General features: G+C 43.2%; 1 protein-coding gene across 4 annotated transcripts; it reads right to left on the bottom strand.

The window, feature by feature from the left end:
* LOC113124243 (myocyte-specific enhancer factor 2C-like) lies at positions 1-27,581 on the bottom strand. 4 transcript variants are annotated; one of them, XM_026296789.2, is made up of 11 exons: positions 27,338-27,581; positions 24,793-24,879; positions 16,978-17,153; positions 14,605-14,808; positions 6,127-6,270; positions 5,846-6,035; positions 5,706-5,750; positions 5,249-5,415; positions 4,481-4,610; positions 4,249-4,369; positions 1-3,512 (listed from the first exon to the last, which is right to left on the bottom strand). In XM_026296789.2, the coding sequence occupies exons 3-11, from the start codon at positions 17,029-17,031 to the stop codon at positions 3,164-3,166; spliced, it is 1,404 nt and encodes a 467-aa protein (XP_026152574.1). In that variant the 5' UTR covers positions 17,032-17,153; positions 24,793-24,879; positions 27,338-27,581; the 3' UTR covers positions 1-3,163. The 4 variants fall into 4 exon arrangements, with proteins under 4 accessions (XP_026152574.1, XP_026152572.1, XP_026152573.1 ...); XM_026296787.2 differs by having other exon boundaries at positions 5,846-6,038; positions 27,338-27,577; XM_026296788.2 differs by lacking the exons at positions 24,793-24,879; positions 27,338-27,581 and adding an exon at positions 24,335-24,543 and having other exon boundaries at positions 5,846-6,038.
* Positions 27,582-27,641: the final 60 nt, after the last annotated feature.

Raw genomic sequence — 27,641 nt, forward strand, 5'->3', positions numbered from 1 at the left:
TTTTGTAACAGAGCCTGTATATTTAAAGTTTTTCTGCAAAATACAAATACTACCACATTTCTGAGTGAGGGAGCTGCTGTACATGATCAACAGAGATGCACTTTATTTTCTTCTGAGAAACATTGTCTCCAAATGGCGACAAAGTCCAGCTTATGCCGCTACCAAACGTGAGTCTTGACCTTGTAGAAGCACTAGTGCATGTAAAGAAGGGAAGGTGTACAGACGCAGTACAGACATTCACTGATGTCAGTAAATCAAATGTGACTGTGGCTTCTATAGTACAGGTGGAGGGCAGATTTGACCAGGCAGTTACCGATTAAAGGATCAAACCAGAAACACAGACAGTCTGTGATACTGTGGTTACATTAGTGTCCCCCCTCCACCTCCACCCACGGACTTCCAGCAGAAGTCTGCTGGAGCAGCTACAGGGACTTGATTAGTGAATTTAGCTGCTGGACTGACAGTAAACCGGGCACGTACAGTACAGACCTGTGGCTGAGGGGGTCTGAGCTCCAAATATACAGTTTTTAAACCAAAATATTCAAATGTGAACAACCTCAGCCACTCGTGTCTCTGTAAAATAAAAAATGTGGACGTCACTCAGCAGATCTCCAGCTACTCTGAGCTCCGGGCTGTGGCTGCTGTCAGACCCAAGTAACACGGATCAGTGTCAAAACGCCCACTGGGTTACAGCCACGTTTTCATTTAACAGGTCGAATGATCCCGTTTTTCCTCCAAAAACCAAAGATCAGAGAAAAGTCCTGTCCAGATAATCAATATCCAAGGGATCAGTAGGATTATGGTTTGATTTGGTTAAATTATTGCTGCACCTGGATGGACATGGTTTCATTTCTTATGCTCTTATTTGAATCCAAAACAGCACAAAAACGTTTACAACCTACATCTGATGACCCCTCTGATGATTTATCTGGTGACCCTTCGGAGGCCCCCGACCCTCAGGTTGGGAACCAGGGGGACTAAACTGTATATAAAGGGGTTAATGAAGAGGGGTCTACTGAAGATATATTTTCACAGTGTTGGGTCTGACAGCAGCAGGTGATGTTCACTCAGGTTAAGTGACTTCAAATCTCCCTGAAAGTTGAATAGAAAATCATTTGTGCCTGTGCTTCCTGTCTCTGCTCTTTATATTACTGTTATTAAATAAACTGCAAACATTCAAAAATAGCAATTTCAGAAAATAAGGAAGGAAACTTGTTTTTTCTCTTTTTGTTTTTTGTTTTTTTTTAAACACAACACTATAAACCTTGTGCAGCAAAGCATCACTGTCCTGTTGGTTATGGCTTCCCAGAGTGCAGTCCTCATCCTGGCTGGTAAATCCTGCTAACGTGCTAACTCTGTGCATAACAAAGACAAGAGTGTTTGGACCTCAGGAGTTCTCCCTGCTCGGTTCATGACAGTAACTCGGGTCGTGTTGTGTGGAAGCAAAGTGACCACTGAGGTAAAATGGAAACAGGCTGAAAATAACTCTGACTTTTTTCAGACTGAAATTTACAACAATAATTTGAAGTTTTTAAACTTAGAAACTTTTCTAAGAGGCAGTAAGATTCACTGCTTTAGTCTCATTATTGTAAATTCTGTCTTAATAATTGGCAGAATAGTCAAATGGTCTTAATCAGACTGGGATGAATTTTAATTATATGTCAAATTCCAAAACATCAATTCCAATGGATGACTTTCAAAGTAAAAGTCACCAGTATTTGAAATTTAGTTTTACAGAATTAAGCTGAAGATTTGATGTAGTTTAGGTAAAAGGTTTGGATCCTCGAGGCCTTTCTTTGCTTCCATAAATTAGTTATTTTGTTCTGCTGAAAATAATTCACTAAAACTGAGAAGCCTTTTCACATCAAGTGAAATTTGTCTAAAGTTTCTTTTCTATGCTGCAAACAACTTTCTTACCACTCACACTAAAACTTCCTGTCACCTTTATCTCTCATTTCCCCACCTCTCTCTCTCTCTGTCTCTCTCTGTACTTACTCGCCATCTCTTTCCTCATGCTTCACCCTCCACACGTTCCTAAGCAGATGTGCTAAATGTTTATAATGTGTGCAAATACGTTGAACCTGCAACAGCCACATGTGGCTCCAATGATCCGTGTGTTACCAAACTCACCAGTAGCTTCACTGTTCAGAGTACCAGACTTCACTTTTGCTTTTGTGTTAGTTTGCATACCTGTGCACTTACGTGCATTTAACATATTCGTTATTTACGTAAATCTCCTCCCTGAACACACACAAAACAAGCAATACATGTACACAGACTAACTCTGCAGCTGCTTCAGTACGGGTCTGTCTCCATCCTGGACTAGTGTTTGTTTAAAACCTGTAAGAAACATTCCCAAAGAACGTCTTAAACTGTGAAAACAGTCAGCTCAGACTTTTGCTTCGTTTGGAGGTCGGCGACAGAAATCCTGCTCTTTGCATTGACACGTCTGTTGGTATCAACACTAGATGATTTTAAGTTTCATCGTGATGTGTTTGAGGAGACAGTTCAAGACAAAACTAATATCTGGTCTCTAATTGTAGCCGCAGAATAAAAGCACCATCAGTGTATTCTTACGCTTTTTAACTGACTAATATCTTGGCAGAGTTACCGTCAGTTTTAATCCTGTTTATTTGGAAGAAGGAACTAATGCAGCTTTAGTTTTTGCTGCCATTGGGTGTTTGTGTTTATAACGTCAGGGAGCTTTAAAAGTTGCTGGTAGATTTTAACTTGGGACAGAGCCGAGCTGTTAACCAGTCTTTAAACTTCGCTTCAGGTTGGTTTAGTGATAACTTTAAATTTGACTGTGTTTTGTTTCAGTTTCTCTTGTTCACTGATAATTTCTGTATCACCTTCAGCAGCGTCTGAGCCTCTTTCAAAGTTTCCCGACTGTTTTTCAGACTGTTTCTCACAGGTTTGTCCAGCAGGAGTCGCTCCTCTAGTGTACAAGTCAAGCTACAGCACATGTTGTAGATACAGCAGAGCGTCACTGCGTCACTGTAAAACAGACCCACAGTGACTCATGTACATGTTACCTTTACACATATATAACACACCCACTCAGTACAAGAAGAATATGATGATAATAATGTTAATAATAATAATAATAACACTATAAGGTAACTCTGCTAACATCCCCTTTTCCTCTGCTTCAGACCGGCTCTCATGTCGTCCAGCCCTCCGATAGCCTCATCCGTTTTCCTGACGGGCTGTGACGCTCGTCCTGACTGGACAGATGCTGGAGAAGGAAGCTGTCGTTCCTGTGATGATCCTCGCGCTCCTCGCTGCCGTCGTACGAACTCCCGCAGCTGGACGCGCTGTCTCCGGGGGAGCGGCCCGGTTCGTTGGGACCCCGGCCACAGGTGGAGTACCCAGCTGTGGTCATGCCGCCGCCGAGTCCTGTGCCGCCCATGCCGACGTTCCGGTCTCTGGGAGGGGAGGCCGGCTCAGACTTGATTTGCAGATTCTGGTGCCCAGAGGTGAGACTGAGGTTTGAGTTCTGACACAGGTTCCTGTAAGAGAAGAGAGATTTTATGTGTTAACTCTCCCCACACGCTCTAACTGGCCTTCCTGCACGACCAAAACCTGCAGCTTCATGTTCACCTGTTCTGATCAGTACCAGTCCCTCTAAAGTTGATCTAGACAAGATGACTGGAGGATGCAGACAACATGCTTTGTTCTGTAGTAAAGTTTAGTTTTACATTCAGTCCGACCTGATTCTAAAGCTGATTGTGAACGATATAGGCGCCAATTAGTTACCTGGAAATGCTCATTAATATGTAAATATGGGCCAGACAGGGTTTACAAACACAAACAGCACTCATGCACCTGTCCACATGTACCAGCAGAGGGCGCACTGCAGCTGGCACCTGTGCTGTTTCCTTCCTGGTGAGGGTATGAACCCCGTCCTGTATGAAGCTGTGAGTGTCTGTTCACACCAGCGAAGAAAGCAGCGTTTTCATTTACTGCAGTATTTTTGTTTCACATTGTCTCACCGGTGGAAACAGACACATACTTGCAGTTTCCTACAGGACAAACTTCATGTTCACGCTGGAGAACAAACAGCAGGAGCCACAACATATAATTCTGTTCCCAGACACACACTGTGACGTCTGCAGGTGCAAAAAGCAGACGGATTATGACCCATTTGGACGGACCACGATCACACACACCAGCTGCACGTTAAATTAAAGTGTATGTGAAGTTATACAGTAAAGACGATGTGAACTTTAAAGTGCAGCTGCTCACCCCATCTGTCCCAGGGTCGAGTGCTGCAGGTTCTGTATCTGCTGCTGCTGCCAGCTCACTGATCCAAGACCAGAACCTCCAAACCCAGACAGAGGGGACAGGTCGCTGCCGAGGGAGAACTCTGAGGAAACACACACAGAAAATCCTCCTTATTAACCGGATCCTTACATGAGGGAACTCCAGTCTCCTGCTAGTCCACAGCTGAGCAGCTCTGTGGTTCTGTAGTAATCACCTGCGCCGTAGGAGGAGGAGAGCGTTGCAGGGTAGCCGCCCATCCCCTGTGCAGGGAGAGTCTGAGCAGCGATGGAGACTGAAGGGGTCGACAGCGTCTGAGCGGTCTGAGAGTGATTTATTCTCTGGTTCTGAAAAGAAAAGAGAAACCGCTCAGAATTGACTCTGCTACACGTACAGAACCTGTGGCCCAGAAACTAACAAATAAAATCTGATATTTTTGGGAAATCAAACAGCAAAGTACCAACTTTTATATTTATTCTTAAATTCTGATTAAAATGAGTCTGTAAGTTTATTAAACATGTTGTGTCTGTATTTTATATTTACAGCTTTTATCTTCTTTCAATAGCGACTTTGTTTTTAAGCTGTTCCTCATGTTTTCTTTTTCTGTCAAACATTATTAAGAACTCAAAAATACAGGCTGTACAAATAAACTTTCCTTGTCTCCACTAAAGAAAAATAAAAAGTATTGTCAACATTATTTGCAGACTAATTACCTGCAGTTTAGTTTTTTACTTTCTAATTTAATTTGATCAAATTTATGGTGAGAAGTTCAGGGGATCTTCAGAAAAACAGGGAATGAGAGTCTCGGGGTCCCCCCTCATAACATAGGAACTACTTACCAACATAAGGTCAAAGTCCTCACACTGGAGGGCAGCATTAAAGCACAAATTAAAATCAGTCTCCGTGCATTACAGTGGACTTTGCCTCCATATCAAACCAGTAAAGCTGAATAAGTGACAGCAGAAGAAGAAATGAAAGCACTCACAATAGTTGGCATGTTGCTGCACTTGTTGGAGGCAGGCATCAGCGTTCGGAGGTCGGGCTTGCGGCTCATGCTCATGGAAGGAGGACTCTTGTCCTGCATGTTTTTGTTCACGGCCTCTGGAGTCAGCAGCCCGGGGGAGGTGCAGTGGCTGCTGTAGCCGCCGTTTCCTGCCAGGAAACAAACATGGAGGTTCATATTTTTCACCACAACATGGCCAGAGGTCCCGAAGGCGTGCACGGAGCACAGGGAGAAGATCCACTCTCGGTTCTTGTACGGCTTTTTTTTAAAGTTCTCATCCAGTCATAAAGTCAAGATCAGATGCTGAAGAAAAACATTTTGAAGTTGCAATGTGCAAGATGTGAAATGTTTAGTGGCATCTAGTGGTGAGATTGTAGAATTGAACCTCATTGAACCTTTAACTGGTGATTGAAAGAACATAAAGAGGTTTTGGTCTTACCCACAGTGGAGACCACGGTGCTGGGCAGCTCTGAACCCATCAGTCCTACACACAGACAAAAACCAGACACTGTCAGACACCCAGAGGTCCGGTGTTTGGGTTCCACCAATGGAAACGTGCAGTTTTTCATATGTACGAACCTGCGTTTCCAGTGCTAGAGGGCCGCTGAGGGGACATGCTGCTCCTCTGCAGAGAGGGGTGTGTGTGCGAGATGGGCAGCAGGCTGTGGTTGCCCAGACCGCCTCCTATGCCAGGGTGGGAGTACAGCAGTCCACTGGGACTACTGCCTGGGATGGACACCCCCATGTCATAGTTGCTGGGAGGCAGACCCTGCTGGACAATTCAGGAGGACCCTGTCACTCAGCTGATGACTGAGAAAACCACATGAAACTACCGAGCTGAAGACCATCAACACACTTACACAGATTCTCTGCCTGTTGATCATCAGGTCAATGTCTTCGTTGATTTTCCGGTACCTTTCCTCCGACTCTGGGCTCTGGCCTGCAGAGTCGTCGGCCTCGATGTCGGGGCTGTCGCAGCCGTTTAAACCTTTCTTACGCAGCGTCTGCTCAGAGGAGAAAAACACAACACGTGTAAACATCTGGAAAACCTTGCTGAGTGAAACTTTGTCCTTGTGTTTGTTGATGTTGGTTTCACTTCCTCATTGTGCTGCTAAATGAGTCATAACAGCAACGTTCCCTTCAAATGCATTATAATAACCGTATATGTAGATAAGCATGGAAGGAGAAAATCAACATGTTTGATTGGTCTCAAGGAGTCCACGTAGCCCTGAACCCATCATCCTGTAGTCGGAGACAGAAGAGCCCCCAGCGAGTCCACAAATCTTGGTACTTTGCAGGTACCTGGAAAAACTGTAGGAAGATAATTGGTGATGGTTTCAGACCAAACACTGATCTGGGCCAACCCTGGTCCTTGGGAGGTCTCTGGTCCAGGGCAGAGATAGTTGGAAAACAAGCAGGACCAGAAGACCAGATTTAATGTTTTCTGCTTACTGCAGGTTGCATGAAGTCAACTGATGAACAAAGTCCAGAGGCTGCAGTGTCTATTTTAACCACCAGAGAGCGCCAGCAGAGCAGATATCCCATCAGTCTGCACATCATCATCACCATCATCATCATCACAGTAACACAAGTACAATCAGACGACACACTGTTGTTTTAAAAAATCACAAATAGTCAGAGACAAACTCCTGAGTTTTAGTCTTTTTACGTGTGTGAGTGACACAACAGAAAGTTTCATTTCATGTCAATCTCTGCTCTCATGCAGGGATCACATGATGATGATGATGATGATGATGATGATGATGATAGTGTGTGTGTGTGTGTGTGTGTGTGTGTGTGTGTGTGTGTGTGTGTGTGTGTGTGTGTGTGTGTGTTATACAGTATGTGGTTTGGCTCTCAGCAGCCTGCTTCAGCACTTCACAGCCCATTACCCCACTCTGTTACTGGATGACTGCAACACACACACACACACACAGACACAGACACACACACCGGTTGGCCCAGTGCAGCTATCCCACTCATCCCAGTCATGTCCACCTGTTCTGCCTTAGAGCGAAGGGGGTGTCGGGGTCTGTGGCGAGAGGAGGGTGAGGCAGCTACCACCAATGCTAACGTGGCTCCTGAAGGGATGGCCGTAGAAGGCTATTTTTTCCTCCTGTGCTCCGCAGCGTTCCTCGTCACTCCCATCCCTCCCTCACAATCTGTCAATCTGGCTCGTCTATTAAAACCAGTTCCTCTAGCCTACTTTCCCTGTGTATTACTGTGCGCCCACTCCTGCCTTTTCAACAACAAAACAGGTCGACTAACCTCGACACAGCCAGAGAGCGACAATACTGACGATACAGCTGCAGGACATAAAGTGCAGTAATACAGTAGTTATCAGCAAAGCCTACCTTAAAATGTCAGAGTTGACATAGTTAGTTTAGTCCACTGGTTCCCAACCTAGGGGTTGGGGGCCTCCCAAAGGGCCACCAGATAAATCTGAGGATCTAATCATAAATACTTTGGACTTTTATTTTGGAGAAATGACTCATTTTGGTCTGAAGACTGATTTAAAGAAGGAAATGTTCACTTAAAGAAAAACACACAAGTATTGTCACCAAACTATACTGAGAAGTATTAAGTTCTCTCCCTGACATGTAGTGTCCTATACTTTAGTACAGTTTGTACTGTAGTATCTGTATTATTTGAGCATTTCCACAATTTTTTAGTACTCTAATAGCAGTTTTTACTACAAAGTTACTTCACATTATCAAGGATTCAGATTTACAAAACTGATTACAAAACAATACTGGTATATAAAGTAGTTTAAATCATCCCCATGATTAAAGAGTATTAATCACACACTATAATATGCTCTATGATACTGTATTTTGAGCCATTTTGCATAATGAGTACTTTTACTACATCAATTAAGAAGTAAAAAAGTATTTTTCCTGATAGTTTAGCAGAGTAGAAGTATAAGTACCTCACATTTGTACTTTAGTCCAGGAAATATTCTTAGTTATGTTCCACCACTGACCAGGAATGTGTGTGTGTGTGGTGGCAGGTGGTTGGAACAGCTTCCTGGAGCAGCTCCAGCCAGAAAGGGGGACAGCTGAGGAGGGCGGGAGGACGCCATAATATCACACCAGGGCCCCCCCACCCACACCGAAACGCATCCATACCTCCACCCTCACTGCTTTTCTTCTCCATCGATTTTATTTTGTCTTTTCTCACTTTCAGTTCCTTCCACTGCTCTCTCTCTTTTTCCGTGGGTGGCCTCCTCCTCCGCCACCACTTCACGTCTGATGATGCTATAAGTACATGTGTGCACCATTGTGTGAGTGTGTGTGTGTGTGTGTGTGTGTGTGTGTGTGTGTGTGTGTGTGTGTGTGTGTGTGTGTGTGTGTGTGTGTGCAGTTCCTGATGAAATAAGCGAGTGCCAAGGAACACGACATGCAGCTTTTACACCATCCCACTTCTACCGCTCAGGCAGCAGATGGAACTTTTCTCTAAAATTAGAGAAACACGTATTTGTGTGAAACACAAAGACGCAACAAATTTCCTCAAACACTAATAATCTTATATTGACTATTATGTAATTTGGCTCTAATTATAGGTAAATTGAAGGCAATGATCTGAGGCAGTTATTTGTGGTTAGATTATAATAAAACTTTTGTCCAAAATTAGAGAAACATATTTATAGAACTACATGATCCACAAAGACCAGAAGCCAGGATAACATTTTTCAGCAATGCTTTAATTTAAAGGCTCTATTTTCCACCTATTTTCCTGGAATCTGTCCACACAATGTCCTAAAAATTTGCTGGTATTTAGCTGAAAATGACTAATATTTCCACACAATTTGATACCAACAATACTGGATGGAGAAAGTGGAAAAAGACCAATGTAGTTTCCTAGACCTGTTTGGTAATTGATGAATATTCAATTACTTCATGTTTCCTATGCATATTCATTGATCTGCATGAGCTTCAAAGGAAAACTTCAACTATAAAACCTCCCTGACTCAGCAGCGTAGTCAAATATATCGACTCAAGTACTGCACGTAAATACACTTTTGAGGTACTTGTACTTTAGTTTTCTCATCTTATGCTACTTACTGTTTCCGCACTACATTTCAGAGAGAAATATGGTTGTTGGTGACACTATATCACAGCTGTTTACAACTATTCACGTAGAAACGCAGGATTGTTTCATGGAAGACCCATTAGGTGAACTGGAGGAACTTTTTCATAGTTCTTAGAACCTTTGGAAGAAGTTCCCCTTCTATTGTGTTTGTCATACCGCAGGAACTCAGAGCTATAATCGTTCTTAGAACAATGTCTTGGGGGATTTTTTTAGCTCCTACTTTGAAGTAGGTACTTTTCAGTACAACAGGACCCACGAGTGAGGTACGTTCACATTGGTTCCCCAAACACTGAGCCCATGCAGCACCTTCGACTGCGATTTGGTTTTAGCTGCGTGAACAGCAGCTTTCGACATGGAATAAAACTCACAAATGGACCAACACTCAAGTCCAGGCTGACACGGAAAATCCAGAGATCTTGATGGATCAAACCGAAAGCTGAAAATTTGTGTGTGGGGCAAACCACCAGGCGGCTTCTTACTTCAACAACGTGACTGCAAACAGAAAAAAGGTCTGTAGTTCTCGGGTCCGTTCTTTGGTGAAATAGCACCAAGAACTAAGTCCTTAGAACAGTTTGGTCTGTAAGCGTCTGTTGTTCAAGTTTTCTGGCCACTTAAAAATAAGTGTCAGGTTTTCTATATTTAAAACATCTATTTCCTACAAAACACAGTTCCTTCTCCAAACCTCTCGCATGTTTTTTTATTTATTTAAGGATCAAACAAGTAAAAAATTAACACTTTAACAAAAAGGTTCAGAGTATTTCAAAACCAGTATATAAATTCTTATACCAGAATCAATAAGTTTTGATCAGGAACATGAAAACTAGAAACATTACACAACTTTAAAGTGAAATATTCTAAACTATTGCTTGGAAACACGGTAAACTGAATGGACAGAGGAGAAAAAGGAAGTGGAGAAGAAGAAGAGGCTGTCGGGAACTGAGACTTGAGACTCAGTCTTAAGTTGCTTCTGTCTGTATTTTCCTGCCCCGGCTCTCACACACACACACACACACACACACACACACACACACACAGTCATTCACAGCAAACCACAGGCACACACACTCGCAGCCCGTCATGGCTATTCTTAGCCGTGTTCTGGGCTATTTTTAGACCACTACCGGTTTCCAGCCATTTAGCAGGGAGGGATCTCAGCCAACACAAAGGAACTGGACTTACTCTGCGAGCATATGTGTGCGTCAGTGCGTGTTTGAGTGTGTGCTCGACTTTACTGAAAACTTCATCTGTTTCCAATCTGAAACAGCACGGAGCCATGGTTAAACACACACTCAGACACACACACACACACACACACACCACAGAGCCGCCCGAAGTAAAAATGAGGTTAACGGAGTAAAAGTGAGGAATGCAGAACTCCTCAGATTTATAAATAGAAGTAAGGTTCCCAGGCTAAATGAACACAATACAATAAGCTGATAGTTATCTGGCCTGCAGCCTGCACACACACACACACACACACACACACACACACACACACACACACACACTCACAGGGACATGCCATCCCTCTACATCAGGGAAAAAAAGATGACCAAAACAAAGGAGCCTCTCTTTGCCTAAATTCCTGCCTGGGAGATATTTCATTGTGTCTTTTCACAGCCATGTGGGCCCGCTATCATACACTCCAACTCCACTGTACCTCACTTTCCCCCCCTTTTTTTACTCCGTGTCCCTCCTCCAGAAGTGACTAAAGACCAGTCACTTAACCAAAAAGAGCTTTTGTTAATCTTTTGTCCATAAGTCACTTCGCAGGCTGAAATTTCATCTCACAACTTCCAATTTTCTTGCTTCCTTTCTCAGATGTGCTAAATATTTGGGGGTTCTATGACACCTGAAGACGTCACATGGGCACCTTGTCTTTAACAATAACAAGGAATCGTTATTTCCTGACATTTGGCTGCAAAAACAATCAACAAATTAATATTTGCAGAAGTAGCAGAGGCTCAGCGATCTCTAGCATGTGCCCAGTTTGACAGTGTGGTATTGGCTCCTTCACCAGCTGCACCCAGTGAGCAGCCACTATAAGTTTCTGGCATTGCCTGTTTCATGAGGGCATGTGGACTTTCTGTTGAGACCACCCGGTTCTGTCAGCACCAACTACTGTTTCTGGCCATGAAAGTCCAAACGTGAAAATCTAAAACTATTGTTTTTACATTTCTGTGTACAGATTAAATAACCAAAGAGGTGCTGGCAGGTGTAGCTAGAACCAGGCTAGCTGTTTCCAGTCTTTATGCTAAGCTAGGCTAACCATGTCTTCTCAGACTAACGGCTGGCTTTTCCCAAAATGTTGGACTGTTCCTTTAACATCCCAACCAGTGGCAGCTCCAACACGCTGAGCTTGTTCCACTCGCTCTGGCACCAGGAGCGTGACCTTGGCACAGCCACCTCAGCACCACACTGTGCCATGTATTGTTGGGTTACCCTGAGAGGTTACACATGCCTCTTAAAGACTTCAGTCCTTGTCGTCATCCAATCACAGAGCGGTGAGATTAACCGTGCTTAATCGCGGGCCAGGAATCAAACGTTATCAGCTAACAGAGCAATCACACTAAACCAAGAACAACCTAAGCTGCAGACTCAACACTAGTCCAGAAAACTAAAGCACGTGTGCGTCTTTACTTTAACATAACCGTTCTGGCTATTTTGGGTTTCCTGTCACGTCATATCATGGCCTTTTCTTTTGTTCAATCTGCACAAAGTTCTGGAAAGAGCTGGGAAATGGACCCTGACCTCTTTTTTTTTTTAAACTGTTTCCAAGATGAAGAAGTGAAGTTCACACTCAAAGCGTTAGAACCATCTTACCCTGTGGATTAAAATGGTAGAATCTACTTCTCAGTATAAAATGGCCAATGTCAAGAGGCTGGTGGTCCTGTGCAAATGCTAATTAGACAGCACGTGACTTTGACTTGTGCTGTTTGACATGTGGCACATGAACACAGCATATCTCTGCTGATCCACTCACATATGCCTCTTTTTACATCAAACAGATAGAGGTGTTAGCGCTGTGACGTAGGGCCGGGAGAAAACGGGATGAGCCAGAGGAACATTAATGACATGCAAGTAATCAGAGAGACATACGACTTTGACACAAAACAAAAGAGACACATCATCAGCGTATGACAGAGAAATACCAGGGAGTGGCACCGAGCAGTGGCATTGTCAATAACAAGTGGTATGTCGATGTGAAGCGTGTGTGACGCCAGGACATGAGTGATGTAACCCAGTGAAGCAGCAGCATGACACACGGACTATTACTGACCATTGAGCATGTTTTCAAATAAGAGCGATGCTTTTATTGGTCATATATGACTGTGAATTTAATATATCTGGTTGGACAAGATACTCTTCTCTGTCAAGTCAAGAAAAAGTACCCATAAATGTATCCTATAAATATTGTTAGTCATAGTCGTGTGTATTTCTGAATATACCTCCTTAGTGCGACTCTAACATGATGTAAAAAATCCAGTTAATACTATAATAAAGTCACTAGCATTAAAACCAAGGTTATCAGATGACCTTGGGAGGATTTCTGCTGAATATACGCACATGAAAGTACGTTGAGAAAAGGGAAAAGTAACGGACACAAATTCAATACAATAAAATTGAAATCTCATTATCCAAAACCACAAAAGTCTCACGTTGTCTTTGCTCAGAGAAGGTGAGCAAAGACAACAAAAGGAAGAGCATTATCTGAGACCACAGGAAGAGGAAGAGTAAGGCGGTGAGGTAGGAAATGAAGGGGCTGCAGTAAATAACCGGGCCGGTTCACACTGGGTGTAGACATGAAGAGGCTGCCTGCACAGCTTAGAGTAACGAGCTAAACAGGATTGTGGTAGATTACAGGGGATTACGGAGCATGTAAGCCTGGTTCTGACAGGGTTGGCCAAGAGGCCATGTGGCGGGCCGCGTGGAGGGAAGGCTCAGGTGCTCACACACACACACACACACACACCACACACACACACACACACACACACACACACACACACAGCATGTACATGTGCACACAATGAGCACCAACATGATGCCACAGCTCATGAGCAAACTTTGGATGCTTTCCATCTTAATTAGCAGGTGCTTGAATCGACATAACTGCTTTTCTCTTGTGTGGGATATCGGTACAATTACTGGAGAAATGTTCAGGCCTGCACTCGTCAAATCAAGACCAGACCCTGTTCGTCAAATCTGTAGCTCAAAACAGTTTTCGTGTTTATGTTCCACATAGATGATGCTCAACTCAGTCCAGGAGGAGCAGGAGGCAGAAAAACCTCCTGCTTCCTGCCCCTGTCAGAGCCGCAGCACCGGACTCCTGCCTGCTCTTTGACTTTTGACAGCTTAAGTCTGACCTTGGTGACATGGCGTGCTTGGCCAGAGTCCACAGCATATGTGCGAGTGTGTGTCCAGTGAGTGTGTGTGTTTGCAGAGGCATACATACGCTTGCTATTGTGTTCTCCTAACACTATTACATAAGTCAAGACAGAACAAGCTTCAGTGTAGTACGTACTGTATTGCCCTGTGCTGATGCAAAGCTGCACACTGCTGTCACTCACGCACACACACACACACACACACACACACACACACACACACACACACACACACACACACACACACACACACACACACACACACACACAGTTCATCCCAGTTCTGGTTTTACCACCCCTCCTGCCTTTTCCAGCTAGTTGAAGCTGTAACTAACAAATGTTTTCACTATGGATTAATCTGTTGATGCACTTACTTTAAGGCGCTTCCCCAGATTATTTTTAGTTTCAGTGCGACTTACACTTTCAGTAGACATCATTATCACCGTTATTCACCGTGGATAAACATCCAAGAGACACACACCCTTTACAGAGCCAGAACCTGCCTGAGCATCGTCATAGTTTCATTTTACTTCAGGACCAATTTTATCCAGTAACAGTCGTTGCTACAACCTTGGCTATGACGCAAACAAGAACTGCTAATAGATAATCTGGCATAGATAGGCCTGCTTCGAAAGAAATGACAGAAAACTGTCTGACACAAATTTATTGCTGGTCCAAAATAACCCGTTTACCAGTTTACTATTAAAAAAAACAAACAAAAAAAGCAAATATTTAAATTTCAGAAATGACTGATCAATTACTGAGATTACAGCAGATGGATTTTCTGTCAATCAGCTAATTGATAGGTCCAGTGTCAGTACCTGTACATGTGTGTGTGTGTGTGTGTGTGTTACTCACATCCACGATGTCGGAGTTGGTCCTGCTCTCGTGGGGCTCGTTGTACTCGGTGTATTTCAGCAGAACCTTGTCCATGTCGGTGCTGGCGTACTGGAACAGTTTGTTGGTGCTGTTGAAGATGATGAGCGCAATCTCACAGTCGCACAACACACTCAGCTCGTACGCTTTCTTCATCAGCCCGAACTTACGCTTGGTGAACGTCACCTGGAGAAAACAACGTAAACAGGGAAAGGCTGCAGTCACAACCACGAATAACACTGGTCCAGACTCAGTTACCTCAACTACCACTGGATGGGTTGCAATGAAATCTGCCTCCTTCATTCATGTTCCTCTCAGGTTGGACCTTTCACCCAGCACCATCATCAGGCCATAGCTGTGTTTGTGTTTATTCAGGACCAAATGTGTTTCTTATCCTCAACAAGACCTGTAGAACAGCGTTGTCCTATATTCATGCCAATACGGTAAAAAAACAAAAATGATGGGCAGAAATTTCTGTCTCATTTCAGCTTGGTTTGTACTTTTGTGCCTCCTGACTGTGAACTTACAGAGGTGTTGAGATCTCACCGTAGGTCCAGCAGTTTAAAAGTCTGAAGACCAGAGAGGCTGTAAACAAACCACAGATCATCTAAACCACTGGAAGTGAAACTATGTGAAACGTTGGTAATTTTCCCTCATTGCACAAGAAAACTGCACCAACACAACCACAGCAGGTACAATGGGTCAAAGCTGAAACCAAACATTTCACTGTTCACCTTTACTTTTCAACTAAAGACGTTAACTTGTCACCATTGGACCTATTTTTCTCTGTATCACCATATTTCCAAATATCAGCAACCACAACCGCAGCTACGAAAATAAAACCCACGTTGTAGTTAACATGGTTTCTCCTAAAGTTACGGTGATAATAAGACTTGGAAGATAAAGTCTCGCTCCTCATGGGGTCCAGGGAAACACGACTGTGACGAGGTCAGCCCTGTGTTACGGGGGGTCAGGAACCATATGTGCCTGCATTTCCTGTCAAAACAGGAAGTCAGGAACCGCTCCCCCCAGACAGAACTTGTGTGTGAGCGCTCAGATCTGTGTGTGTGAGACAATACACTGGTGCAAAAGTCCCATTGACAATAATAAGTCTCATCAGTCGTCATATGTTTTGTGTTGAAAAAGCAGGTCAGATGGCGCATGAGGATCACATGACATGATATCACCCGTTTAAAGGACTATAGTGTGTCTGTGTCTGTGTTCGTGTGTGAGGGAGGTGGACAGAAAAATCCTACAGTGCTGGAATCTGTGACACTGTTGGCCTCATCCCTCTGGCTTTAACGTTAACGTTCTCTATGACTTTATTCAGACGAGACGGGACACTGGGCTGTGATATTTGGCATGAGAGGAAACACTATCAAAGCTATAAGTGTTTTCTCTTCTCTCACATACTGATTCATTGGTAACAGCAATTGACAACTTAATTAATGACCATTGAGAGACTGGAAACAACATGGGGCTGGTGAAGGGGATCTCATTGAGATCAGAAGATACAGTCCAGAAAGTCCAGTTGGACTAACTCAACTTCTTTAAAGCTGAAACACTGCACAACAGGAAGAGGGGTACAGGACTAGGGCGAGTCTTCACTGCACAACTAGTTTTCTCATTATAAAAATCACTGAACAGTAGAAATACTGTGTGCATGGAGCCAACCAGGCTGAAGGCACATATTGGTCTGAACACATTTCATTATTGTCATGTGTTATTACTGAAATCTGCTGTTTATGTAGCAGCCATGCACATACTGTTAATGACAAAATGTCATTTAGCTGCATATTCATATATTCATCCTTGCAGATGTCAGAGTCTGTTTTTGTGGTTTGTGTTTTTTTTTTGTTTTCTCCACATGACGAGAGAAAAATGTCTGGTTCTAGTGTAAAACTTTTCATTCACATGAATCCAATAATAATATTTTTATTTTTATCCTGAGAATAACTGTGTTCAGACAGAACACCAAGCTGTCACAGGGCTGCAGGGCTGAGGTTAGCAGTGTGAGCTTGTGGTACTGGTCCAACGAGGGCTGGAGGAAAGGCTGCAGGGACAGGGACCTGCCTGAATCCCTTCATTAGGACTTTAGGGGCCACTGGGTCTGATTTTTTTTTTTTTTTTTTTTTTTTTTACATTTTCCAACCAGAGAAGAGGCAGCAGCAGGAAACGTTCACAGACATTTCTCCGGGCTCTCCAAGTAAATGTTTGCAAGACAATGGAGACCTGTCTTTTGTGTCTGAACACACCTTGGGAGCTTTGGCCTTTTTTGGAAAAGTAAATGTGAGTGATTATTCACAACATGTTAAATTGGCCCCACGTTTACAGAAAAGTTTTCTCTGCACTTACGTGTCTGTTCCGTTCATCCATAATCCGTGCTATCTGAATCTTTTTTCTCCCCATCTTCGCTATTTTCCCTGCTGCTTTTTCCTCTTTGTCACAAACGTTTTCTCCTCTGGATCCTTCGATTGACTTCCAGGTCCTCAAGGTTTTTCACTTTTCAATCCCAAACTGGTGGCTGGCTCCTGTGAAAAAATAAAACACAGTCATTAAAACATTAGAAAATGCATAAATTCCAGTCACATGCACAGATTAGAGGAAAAGGACAAACTATTTTTAAGATTCACATCTGAAGTGTCACTTCTGATTAGGTGGCGTGTCAACATCCAACCATTTCCAAGCAGACAAAAACGACAAAACAAAACCGCCAACAGAAACGTGTAGAAACACTGCACATCATTAGAAAAAATGGATTGCGTGTGGATATCATGTCATGCTATATTGCAAAGTTTAACCGCCATGCATGCACAGACAGGCAACATATTGTCTGTTTGCATGCCTGTCCATTCACTGCTGCTGGATCCCCCTGACACACCCGTTAACCAGCTTCCTTAGGGGGTTATGCTCAGGAGGAAGTGAAACAACTGGGCATGTCAGAATGCAAATAATAAAGAGTGAGGAGTTCAGCTCTACCGTAGTACTCTGTGTAAAAACATTGGTTTTGAAAAACCAGATTTGAAGACAAGATTTTGTCTTTACCGCTCGGCAGAAAACTTCCTCCGTGGGTGGAGCCGAGACGTGACAAACAAGCAGGAAACTTCTGAGCTGAACATAACAGGCTGACAAGTCATGTAACAATAACAAAACTGTACTTATATTTTAGACTTCACAATTCAATGTGTTTGGTGAAAACAAATTCAAGAGACATTTTAAACGTTTGAAAGTTGAGTTTTATGCTTTTGAGCTCAGACATTAGCAGCATGCTAAGATGCTAACATGCTAACATGGTAAACATTATAGCTGCTACGCATGTTCCCCAGCCGAGTTTAGCATATTCACTGTAAGTCAGATGAAAAGACGAGAAACAAACCAGAAAATCAAAGTGAACAGTGAAACTATAACAGACCAACTTCACCTTTTCAGCTTCACCTCCACATAAAGTGTGTTTTTTTTACCCATCACCATGTTGCCAGATGCCAACACACACTTTGTCTTGTGTAATTTTATCATAACTGACTGGATTAAAAATGGGAAGAGTTGTATTTCCCTTCAGGCCACACTGGTTTTGAGCTTCAGCCTTTCAGCCGTGCTGCTGGCTGCTCAAACATCGTGTGTGTGTGTGTGTGTGACTAAAGTGCATGAGGAATTTCAGACCACGTGGAAACACCAGTAAACACAAACACACACACTCTTTTATCTCTCACCCCGATTAGGAACACTTCACTTAACCTCATATAACCTCTCTGTCTCTCCGACTTGTCACATTAAACAGGAAGAGACATTTAAGAAAAGACGCCTTATGAATTTTTCTTGGAAGGAATCTGATATTTTCTTCTAGCAGCTGGATTGTTAACAACACTTTTGTGAAGAAGCTTGTGTGCCACAGGGCACGAAACACAGGACGTGAACGAAAACGGCAAAGTGAGACCATAAGTGTTATCCTGTAATATCAAACCGGTGTGGGACTACCTGTGCATGGAGTGTGTGTGTGTGTGTGTGTGTGTGTGTGTGTGTGTGTGACATGTGACCCGTGTCTCACTCCTGAAGTGAAGCTTAAGAGCCTGGCCTGCCGAGTTAACTGGATGTTCACACACGCAGAGACAGATGCACACAAGCACAAACACACACGACAGGTTTTCTTGGCAGGTTTCCGTCGTCATCAGAGCGAGGCGGTGGCAGAAAAGGCGTGCTGGCTTTCAGGAGGTGCCCGCCCTCAGGCGCACAGGATCAAACAGAGAATGAAACTGGGATTTGTGAAGACGTAAGAAGATGATGGTGTCGAACAAAAAGGAAAAAGTGACTGTGTTGCTTTTAAATCAGAACAGTTGCTCTTTTGTTTTTCATCATTATGCTATTGAGACGGTTGTATAACACAGAGCTGGCAGTTTGTTATCCTGCCTCATTGTCTGGTTAATCAAAGGTCTGATCAGTCTTAATTTGATCAATAACCAACAATATTCCATTTACAATGATGTGGAAAAGCAAACAACTTAAATAATAAATAAGCTTTAAAAAACAACAGGAACCAAACACTTCACATAGTTTTCTGCTGAATGACTTGAGATACATATTAAACCTCATTTTAGATTTGGGACGTGTAGATCAGGTATTTTTGCCACTGCTCCCAATACAATCTGATGTTTTTATACATCTCATTTTTTATTAAATCTATATCCGAGACAATTTCTTCACAAGCTTTTCCCTCAAATTCTGATGGACCTGATCTCTAACCCTAAATTATTGATATCACATAAGTGTAAGTGTGACTGGGGGTGAAAACCAAGGACTCAGACCAAAACTAAAGGCCTCACACTGGACTTTGTTTGTTTGTTTGTGGCCTCCTCACTTTCTGAATATGAGAAGAACGAGGAAGTAACACCAGGACAGCCCAGAGCCAAAACGTAGTCACTGTTGATGCTTTAACAAAGAGACATCATGAGTACAGTAGGTCCAATGACAGGTCATTCTTTCCAGCATTGTTCAACGGGGCGGCCAGCATAGTTTTACAGGTGTGGTGGAGACACAGCCCTAGATGCTGTCAATGTTTATTTGTTTTTATTTTTCACAAGAATGAAACCAATCTCTGACGATTAACAACAACAAAAAAAAGCTTAAACTATTTATTTTCATTTTGCAGCTGTAAACTGATCATACTTGGTTTGAAAGTGTTGCTCAGACAAAGCAGCCATTTATAACCTACAGTGAATCAGTGTAATCACGAAAATAATAGATTGATCAGTCACGACAGTAATCATTAGCTGCAGCCCTGATAAACAGCACTGTGTAATTCCCCCTCGCTCTCGTGTTGTTTTCTGCAGCAACGGTGCAGAATATGAACTGACAGCCCCTGACATGGACATAATTGATGTGTTTTGCCGCAACAACCCAAACACTTTGATTAACCGGAGCAACGTGATACTATCAAAATGCTCTGCAGCAAGCAGCAACATGCCAGCCTGAGAGCATTACATGAATATCTAGAGTCTGAGTCACGCTGCCTCTGAGCCTACCTCACTCCAGCAAAACAGCAAAGGATCAACACAGTTTAAATTTAGAGCGCTCACAGACGAGCGCACTCAGCAGGTTGTAGTAAAAGGGAATTTTAGGCCAAGCGGAGACGTGAGATGTTGAGGAATGATTGCGTAAAAAAGTGAAAATCAGTATGTGTGTGTGTGTGTGTGTAGATTTAATGTAGAGTTTGATCTCCTCCAGGATGACAGCAAATCTCTGTCCACACACACACAAGCTCCCTGCTATTTATAAACTCAGCATAAAACAGAACTCCAAAAATAAAAGAATGAACTTTTTACCCCAAATAACAATACGACTGGTTTCTGGTTCACAGACAGAAAGACTTACTGTTTGAGAGAGGAAAAGATGGAAATCAGCCATCTCACATAGTCCTCAGCTGCTCCCTCTCTTTCTCTCTGCATTGCCAATTATCTTCCAACATGCTGAACCTCAGAGAAGGTTTGTGAAGTTAAAAAGCTCTATAAAAATAGTCCGACACAACTAAAAATCCTGCATTCAAAGATTGACTTTAGTGAAAGCATGTAAACAAGAGACTTAAGGTATATAGCAGAGAAACGTCATGCAGTTTAAACTATTTTCAAAGTGATGCCATCAGATCTTGCTGTGTTCAAACAACAGCACAGGTTTCAAATGGTTTAGGTTTTACGGTAGTTCCAACCTGCCACATATTGGAAGCTGAAACCATATTTGTTTGTTTCTCCATGAGTCACTCAAACTGTCAGATAAATGTAGGGAAGGAAAAAGCATATTTCCCTGTGTAAACGTATAAAGTGGGTGAATGTGCATATGTGTGTGTGTGTGTGTGTGTGTGTGTGTGTGTGTGCACAGTATGCAGCAGGCAGAGAGCAGCTAGTGGGTGACATGTGGCAGTGCCCTTGTATTCCTTGGCAGGACACTCTGCATGTCTCTGTGTCTGAGGGCCAGGGAAGGCGGGGGAGGCTGGAGGTTGAAGGGGTGGGGGTGGTGGCTGACAGACAGGAGGAGGATGGACAGCTGTAAATGTCCCCATGTGAGGCACTTTAGCACTGCCTGCTGCTGCACAGGGACTTTCAGGAAGGCTGGTCTTTTTTAGATCTACCTGGAACTCAACTCTGGATCGATTTTAAAACAACAAGCAGCCTCTTTCTGACTGTGAGCAGCTAATGAAATGTTTAATGCTATAAAAGGGCACAAGGACATTAATGGATCAAATGACTGTGTGTAATATGAGAGGCGTCGCACTAAGATGTGAACCCGTAGAGAATTATCACCCATTGTTTTGGTTCAACAGCCGACAACGTCACTGTTCTGGTTCGGTCTCACCTGCAGCAAACAGCTCAAAAAAAGATCTCACAGTCCTCTACCTGCTGAGCAGCAAACAGCAGTCACAGTCAGAGACCAGCTGGTGAACATAGTGGAGCATTTAGCAGCTAAAGAGCCAGAGATTTCCCTCAGGGGGTGGTGGAGACCAAACCCAGAGCTCAAACTGAAGGAACACTGGGCTGAGACTCAGCAGGTGGACACAGACACTGGTCCACATGAAGAACAAATGTGAGGATGCATTTTGGATTTAATAATTTAGCGATTAGAGCACTGAGCTCCAGAACTGACAAACAACAACAGCTTTCATTTAAATGTTGTGGATCCAAATTCACCACAAAATAACCAGACAAGAGGAATGCAAATTTACAAGGCAGGGCTCCAACCAATGTTCACAGTTAGTCATCGATTAATCTGCCAACTCTTCGCTTGATTAACTGATATTATATTTACTGTCAGAAAACAATGACAAGGAGCAAATTTTACATTAAAGAACCTGAAACTAACAAATGTCCACTCAATAATCAAAACAGTTGGACTAATTGATTTCTAATTGTTGACGCTCAGAAAAAGGTAACAAACAGTTTACTGTTATTGATAACCAATCCTGTTCAGACATCAACATCACAGTGAATGTCATAAATTTAAACCTGTGTTTGATGAGCTCAATCTACAAACTAGGAAAATGTTCAGAAATGCACAAAGTTAGTTCTAAATCCATCCAACACAGAGACAGACACACACTCGAGAATTTCACACCAATTTAGAGTCACCAACCAACCAACACCTGCATGTGTTTGGACTGTGGGAGGAGAAAACCCACAGAGACACAGGGACAACATGTAGACTCCACACAGAAAGGCCCCGGGTCCACTGGGGTTCAAACCCACAACCCTCTGAGGAAACAATGCTACCCAGTGTGCTGATGTGTCACCCCTCAAAGTATCTGTAAAAGATCCATCCATCATCTAGACCCCCTTAGTCCTAACCAGGGTCACAGGGATCTGCTGGAGCCTATCCCAGCTCTCTCTGGGTGAAAGGCAGGGGTCCACCCTGGACAGGTCCCCAGTCCATCACAGGGCCACATAGAGACAAACAACCTCACACACTCACACTCACTCCTATGGGCAATTTAGAGTCACCAATCAACCTGACATACATGTTTTTGGACTGTGGGAGGAAACCAGAGTACCTGGAGAAAACCCACACAAGTACAGGGAGAACATGCAGACTCCACACAGAAAGGCCCCTGATGGGTTTCAAACCAGGAACCTTCTTGTTATGAGGCAACAGTGCTAACCACTAAACCACTGTGCTGCTGTATTTGTGAAAAATAATATTGGAAAAAATAAGATTTGATTTATTTTTTATAACAACACTACAGATAATCCTAATAATAAAGTTATTTTTCTACTATTTGGTCCACTAGTTGCTCTGACACGCTGGTTTTCCTCTGAGTCCATCTGACTCAAGGCTGCAGCGCTGTAAGTTATAAATGCCTTTATAACTGTGCAGAAGCACATGAAGCACATTACATGGAGAATAGTTAGACTTGAAATCAGACATGAGGCAGATTCAGTATTTATTCGCCTGTAAACAGATAATTCAACCAGAGTTTTACCAATCAATCAGCACGAGGATTTGAATATAGACTAATAGGTGATCACCAGTCGACCGGGGTGCAGTTGTGCTAAGTTTCAAAAGTGGCTAAATTACACTGGTGATGTCTGGATGTTTGATATGAGGCCGGTCGTTGTGACAACAAAGTTGAAAGAGTCTCATCAACTTTAAAAAACAAGCACAGGCTAAATTACTGCTCAAATTCCCTTTTAAGGTCTCAGATGTAGATGCTGGGAACCTGAGCTAATACATGTGGTTTGGTCGGGGACACCCCTCTATAAGCAGTGAATGAGTCACTCTGTGGCACAGACACCACATGTTCAGCATAAGTGACTGATATCAGTCTGACAGCGCAGGATACAGCTTCTCTCTTTGTGCAAAAGCCTGATGAACCGGACTCGAGTGAGAATCGGTTCCAGACATTTGAGGGCTCATTAACAGCAAAATGCAAAAATAGACATTTACTCCCGCTGACTCTTTAACACAAAAACAGCCATTATTCCAATTGGAGTGGATGGAAGGCTGCATTCAATTTTACTTAAGTCAAAGTACAGCCCAGCTGCATTCAGGGGCCTTGGGGGGCCCGTGCCTGATGGTGCCAAGGGCCCCAGAGTCTCTAAATCCACTCCTGACTGCTGTCCACATGGCCAGTGCACCGGCTTCATTCAGGCAAAAAGGTTGGAAACCAGAGAAATAAAGCAGAGTTACCAGCTGGGCAACTATAATCTGATTAATCCCAAACTCTGCCCCATGAAAGTTGAATATCAAATATATGACGTCCCGATCCTCTGTCTTATGACCCTGCTATTACAGAGGAAGAGTCAAAACCTTCAGCCCTTTAGTTTAAATTGTGCACATTGACTGTGAAGTTGTGTTTTAACAAAGAGCTTCAGGACCAGCAGTAACTTTCATTATCAGCCTGTAGCGCCTGGACTGTCTTTAAAACAGGATTTATTGCTCAGTCAATTAAATATGTGAAATATCCTGATCATTACTCCCCGAGGGCGAAGATCTCTTATCAAAGAAAACAAAGAAATGAACAAATAATCAGAGTTGAGATGTTGGTGCCATGTTTGGCTTAAATAGACCTAAATAGTGAGTCTACATCCAGGTCTAGAGTTTCCTACTGTCAGGAGGCTGTTCAGGCCGTGGTGCAGATAAGCACCTTGGAAAGCCTGTGGATGGATCAATATGGAGACGCGGCACATTTTGGCCTGAATCAAACTTCTGCCAACTCGTCCCTCCGCTCTCTTACCAAGTGTTGCTGCAGAAAAGTAAAAGCGCTTCCACTTCTCATGTGGCTCCGCGGTCTGTGGCTCACAAGTTCCCGAGTGGTTCCACCAGTCCCAGCCGGGTAATGCGCTCCGTCCGCGGCTCCGCACGCAGCCTGATCACCGGGCTTGGAGGCTGAACCACGACCCGGCACCGACACACAAGTCTGGAAATAAGTTCTCCACGCGCACGGAGACGCAACCCGAGAGGCGTTTCTGCGTCTTCTGACCTCGTTATTAAGGGGAGGAAACGATCCACGGAGGGAAAGGACTGAAGGGGAGAAGGATTATCCCTCTTCTGTTTGTTTCCTGTTGTTGATCAGTCAAACTAACTGCGTGTCGAGCCCGCACGCCCCGCATCACACACACACGCACACACACAGACACACTGCGGTACATCCACACCGTCCAATAAACACAGCCCGCAGCGCCTGACGCTTACCTCCACCGCTCACTCCCGCATGTCCTGCGTGGCTTTCTCCGCGTCTATCCGTCCAGCGGTTCAGTCCATCCGGCTGTCAGCGAGCACCTGGGCGTCAGGAGGCGGCAGCATCACGGGCACACGCACGCACACGCGGACAAACACACAAAAGAAATAAGACATCAGATCCGAAGTGACACTTTGAACGGAAAACAGCAATAAAACTGTGTAAGGCCGAGGTTACTGGATGATCAACACATTCCCCAGTGCGTTTGTTTTTTGTTTAAACCTTTTAATTCGTGTTTTCAACAGGTCTGGGCTCCAAAGGGAGAGGACACGGTTTAATGTTGGCTGGGGCTCTGGCAGAGTTTTGCTCAAAGGCACTGCTGCCTCTCAGTGGAAACTACTGACCGTGCACCTTCTGTTTTCTAATTATTTCATAACGACAAAGTAAGTGCTGCGTTCAAAGTCCTATTAAAAATAGCTTCACAGCAAAATGTAGTAAAAGTGTCTCCTGGGACTGATGTGTGTTTCTATCTGACATTATTAGATTGTTAGTCCTGAGGAATCAGTCAGTTGGGTTTCAACCTGGGGGTCGGGGGCCTCAAAGGGTCACCAGATAAATTTAATATCAGTGTTTAGACTTTTCTCTAATCTTTGATTTGCTTAGAGGAGAAGTCACATAGCAACAGCTCAGACATCTGTGACAGGGGCCCCACTATTTTATGTTCTCATTGTTGAAATCCAAGCTTGAAGTGTCAAATATTTCTAGTTAGAATAAAGTAAAATATTTCCTGCTCACATGCGTAAAAATTTAAAAATACATCAAAGTAGTACTTAAGTGCAGTACTTACAAAGAGTTTTCATAAATATTGTTTAAGCATCTTAATATGAGGGAAGTCCTGTGCTTTGCTGCCTTATTTCTGAATAAAGATTCATTTTAGTATGTTTTTAGGAAGATATTGACTAAACAAAAACAGAGATCGAAGGTTTTTCCTGCCGTCCTCCTGTCAGGCTGCAGGTCCAAACCCAGAAAGCGCTTGCCTGTACTCATAAAGCTTCATTCCTGTGAGGAGTAGCTGAAACTAAATATTTATCACCTGTTCTCTCGTCTGAACTATGGTGGCAGCACTGTAAGAAGAAGTGGGACATTTTAGCATTGCTTTGATTGTCATTTGATTGGAAACGATCCAGTTGAGTTCATAGAGAAACTGTCTGCTATTTGACCTTAAATAACACAAGGCTTTTGAGTAAATATAACCGAGCCAGCTACTGCAGACACTGTATTTTAATAAAGCCATGTGGACTCTGATCACTGTTCAAATTCATATCATCTTTACTTTTCTTGGAAACCTTACCCTTTAAACAGAATCAGCAGCGTCCCACATTTATTTCAAGTGTCATTAAAAATGGGACAGCGCTTTGAGGCGAAGTGAAGCCTGCAGCTTTATGCAAAATTACAAAATTATTCCTTTTAATTTAACAGTGGACAAGTTTGATAAGGTGGCTCGAGATGTGAACTTGTCTAACCTCGTGTCTGTACTGCAGAAGTAATATGAGCATGTGAGAGATAAAGGAAGAAGGGAGGTGGAGGAAGCGATGGAGGCAGAAAACAAAGACAAACCACAAGTTGAGCAATTCCTGCCTGTTTCCCCGTGAAAACCACAAAACTGTGACCTACAAAACTGTGGGTGGATTTGTGGAAATATGTCACAAACAAATCACCAAATATCTCAGATACCAAGAATCTGTATCCCAAGGAAGTCTGACTCCCTTGCACACAGTACATTATAAACATATCCTTTTGACCAATCAGGGGCTTTGAAACAAGCTGTAAACCTAACATACATAAGTTTATATAGCTAACAATCACCTAACTGGTCAATCAAAGACCAGTATGCCTGCTTTTAGCTCCATGTTTGGTCTCCACCACCAACATCAAGGTACTTTTGAAAGTTTAAGCCAAATATGATCAACCTCATTTATACAAAGAGCTAAGACATCAGGCTGGAGATTTTAGCAACCTATCTGAAACTACAAGATACGACATTCTCCTGCACGAGGCTTCAGTTAAAAGTTCCTTGATGCAAATTTAACTTGAATATGTTCTTAGTATGTTCTTCAAACTATTCTTCTGCTGCCGGACAAAAACAGCAAGATTTAAAGCTGCACAGTTAAGTTGAACATTTGGCAGCTAAAGAGTAAAATGTTTTCTCAAGGAAGATTAAAAACATCTAAAACAGAATGAATATTGCTCTGGACTTTGTTGGGTGTCCACAAACGTGACTAGAAACAAATGCTAATGTTATTCTGTAACTGCAGGACGTGTAAACAGGCAACCATTTGACTGCACATTCGTCATATCATGTTGGTTCTGCTGCCACCAAGCAGCCACCAAAAGAAAAACAATTTCTCCAACTTTAATTTAATTCATCTAATTCCATTTTAATACTTGTTGCTATCCAATCAACGCACCCCTTTTTTCCAGCAAGATTTAAAAAACTCCTGAAGATTTTACATCCTTCAACATCCGACACCCTCCATTCTTCTATTCCAGGTCACTCACCTGTGCTTTTTGTTTTGTCTTCACCTGGAAGGTTTCCCAGCAGCTCCAGCTGTGGGTTTGCTCAGTCAATCCCTTGTATCAAACAAGAAAAGGATTTTTGAAAAAGAACGTGAAAGAACGGGTTGTGATATTAAGCCAGACCAGCTGGCTTAGAAAAAGGGGAACCCAGAACTGGGCTGCGTTTGGATCTGAGCTCTCTCCGCACTGAGCAGAGGTAGTCAACACCCATCAGACCCTGATGCTTCAACGCCGCCCCCTCCCTCCCATCAACACACTCATCTTTCCTTTACCCTCACAATCATAC

The sequence above is a fragment of the Mastacembelus armatus genome, chromosome 12 (assembly GCF_900324485.2).
Source record: "Mastacembelus armatus chromosome 12, fMasArm1.2, whole genome shotgun sequence".
Classification (NCBI taxonomy): Eukaryota; Metazoa; Chordata; class Actinopteri; order Synbranchiformes; family Mastacembelidae; genus Mastacembelus; species Mastacembelus armatus.

Coding starts and splice junctions, on each gene's coding strand:
- LOC113124243 (XM_026296787.2), bottom strand. CDS start 17,031: ATGGGGAGAAAAAAGATTCAGATAGCACGGATTATGGATGAACGGAAC. Junction 5,751..5,845: donor CTCTAGCACTGGAAACGCAG/GTTCGTACATAT, acceptor GTCTGTGTGTAG/GACTGATGGGTTCAGAGCTG. Junction 5,416..5,705: donor CACCGTGGTCTCCACTGTGG/GTAAGACCAAAA, acceptor GTTTCCTGGCAG/GAAACGGCGGCTACAGCAGC.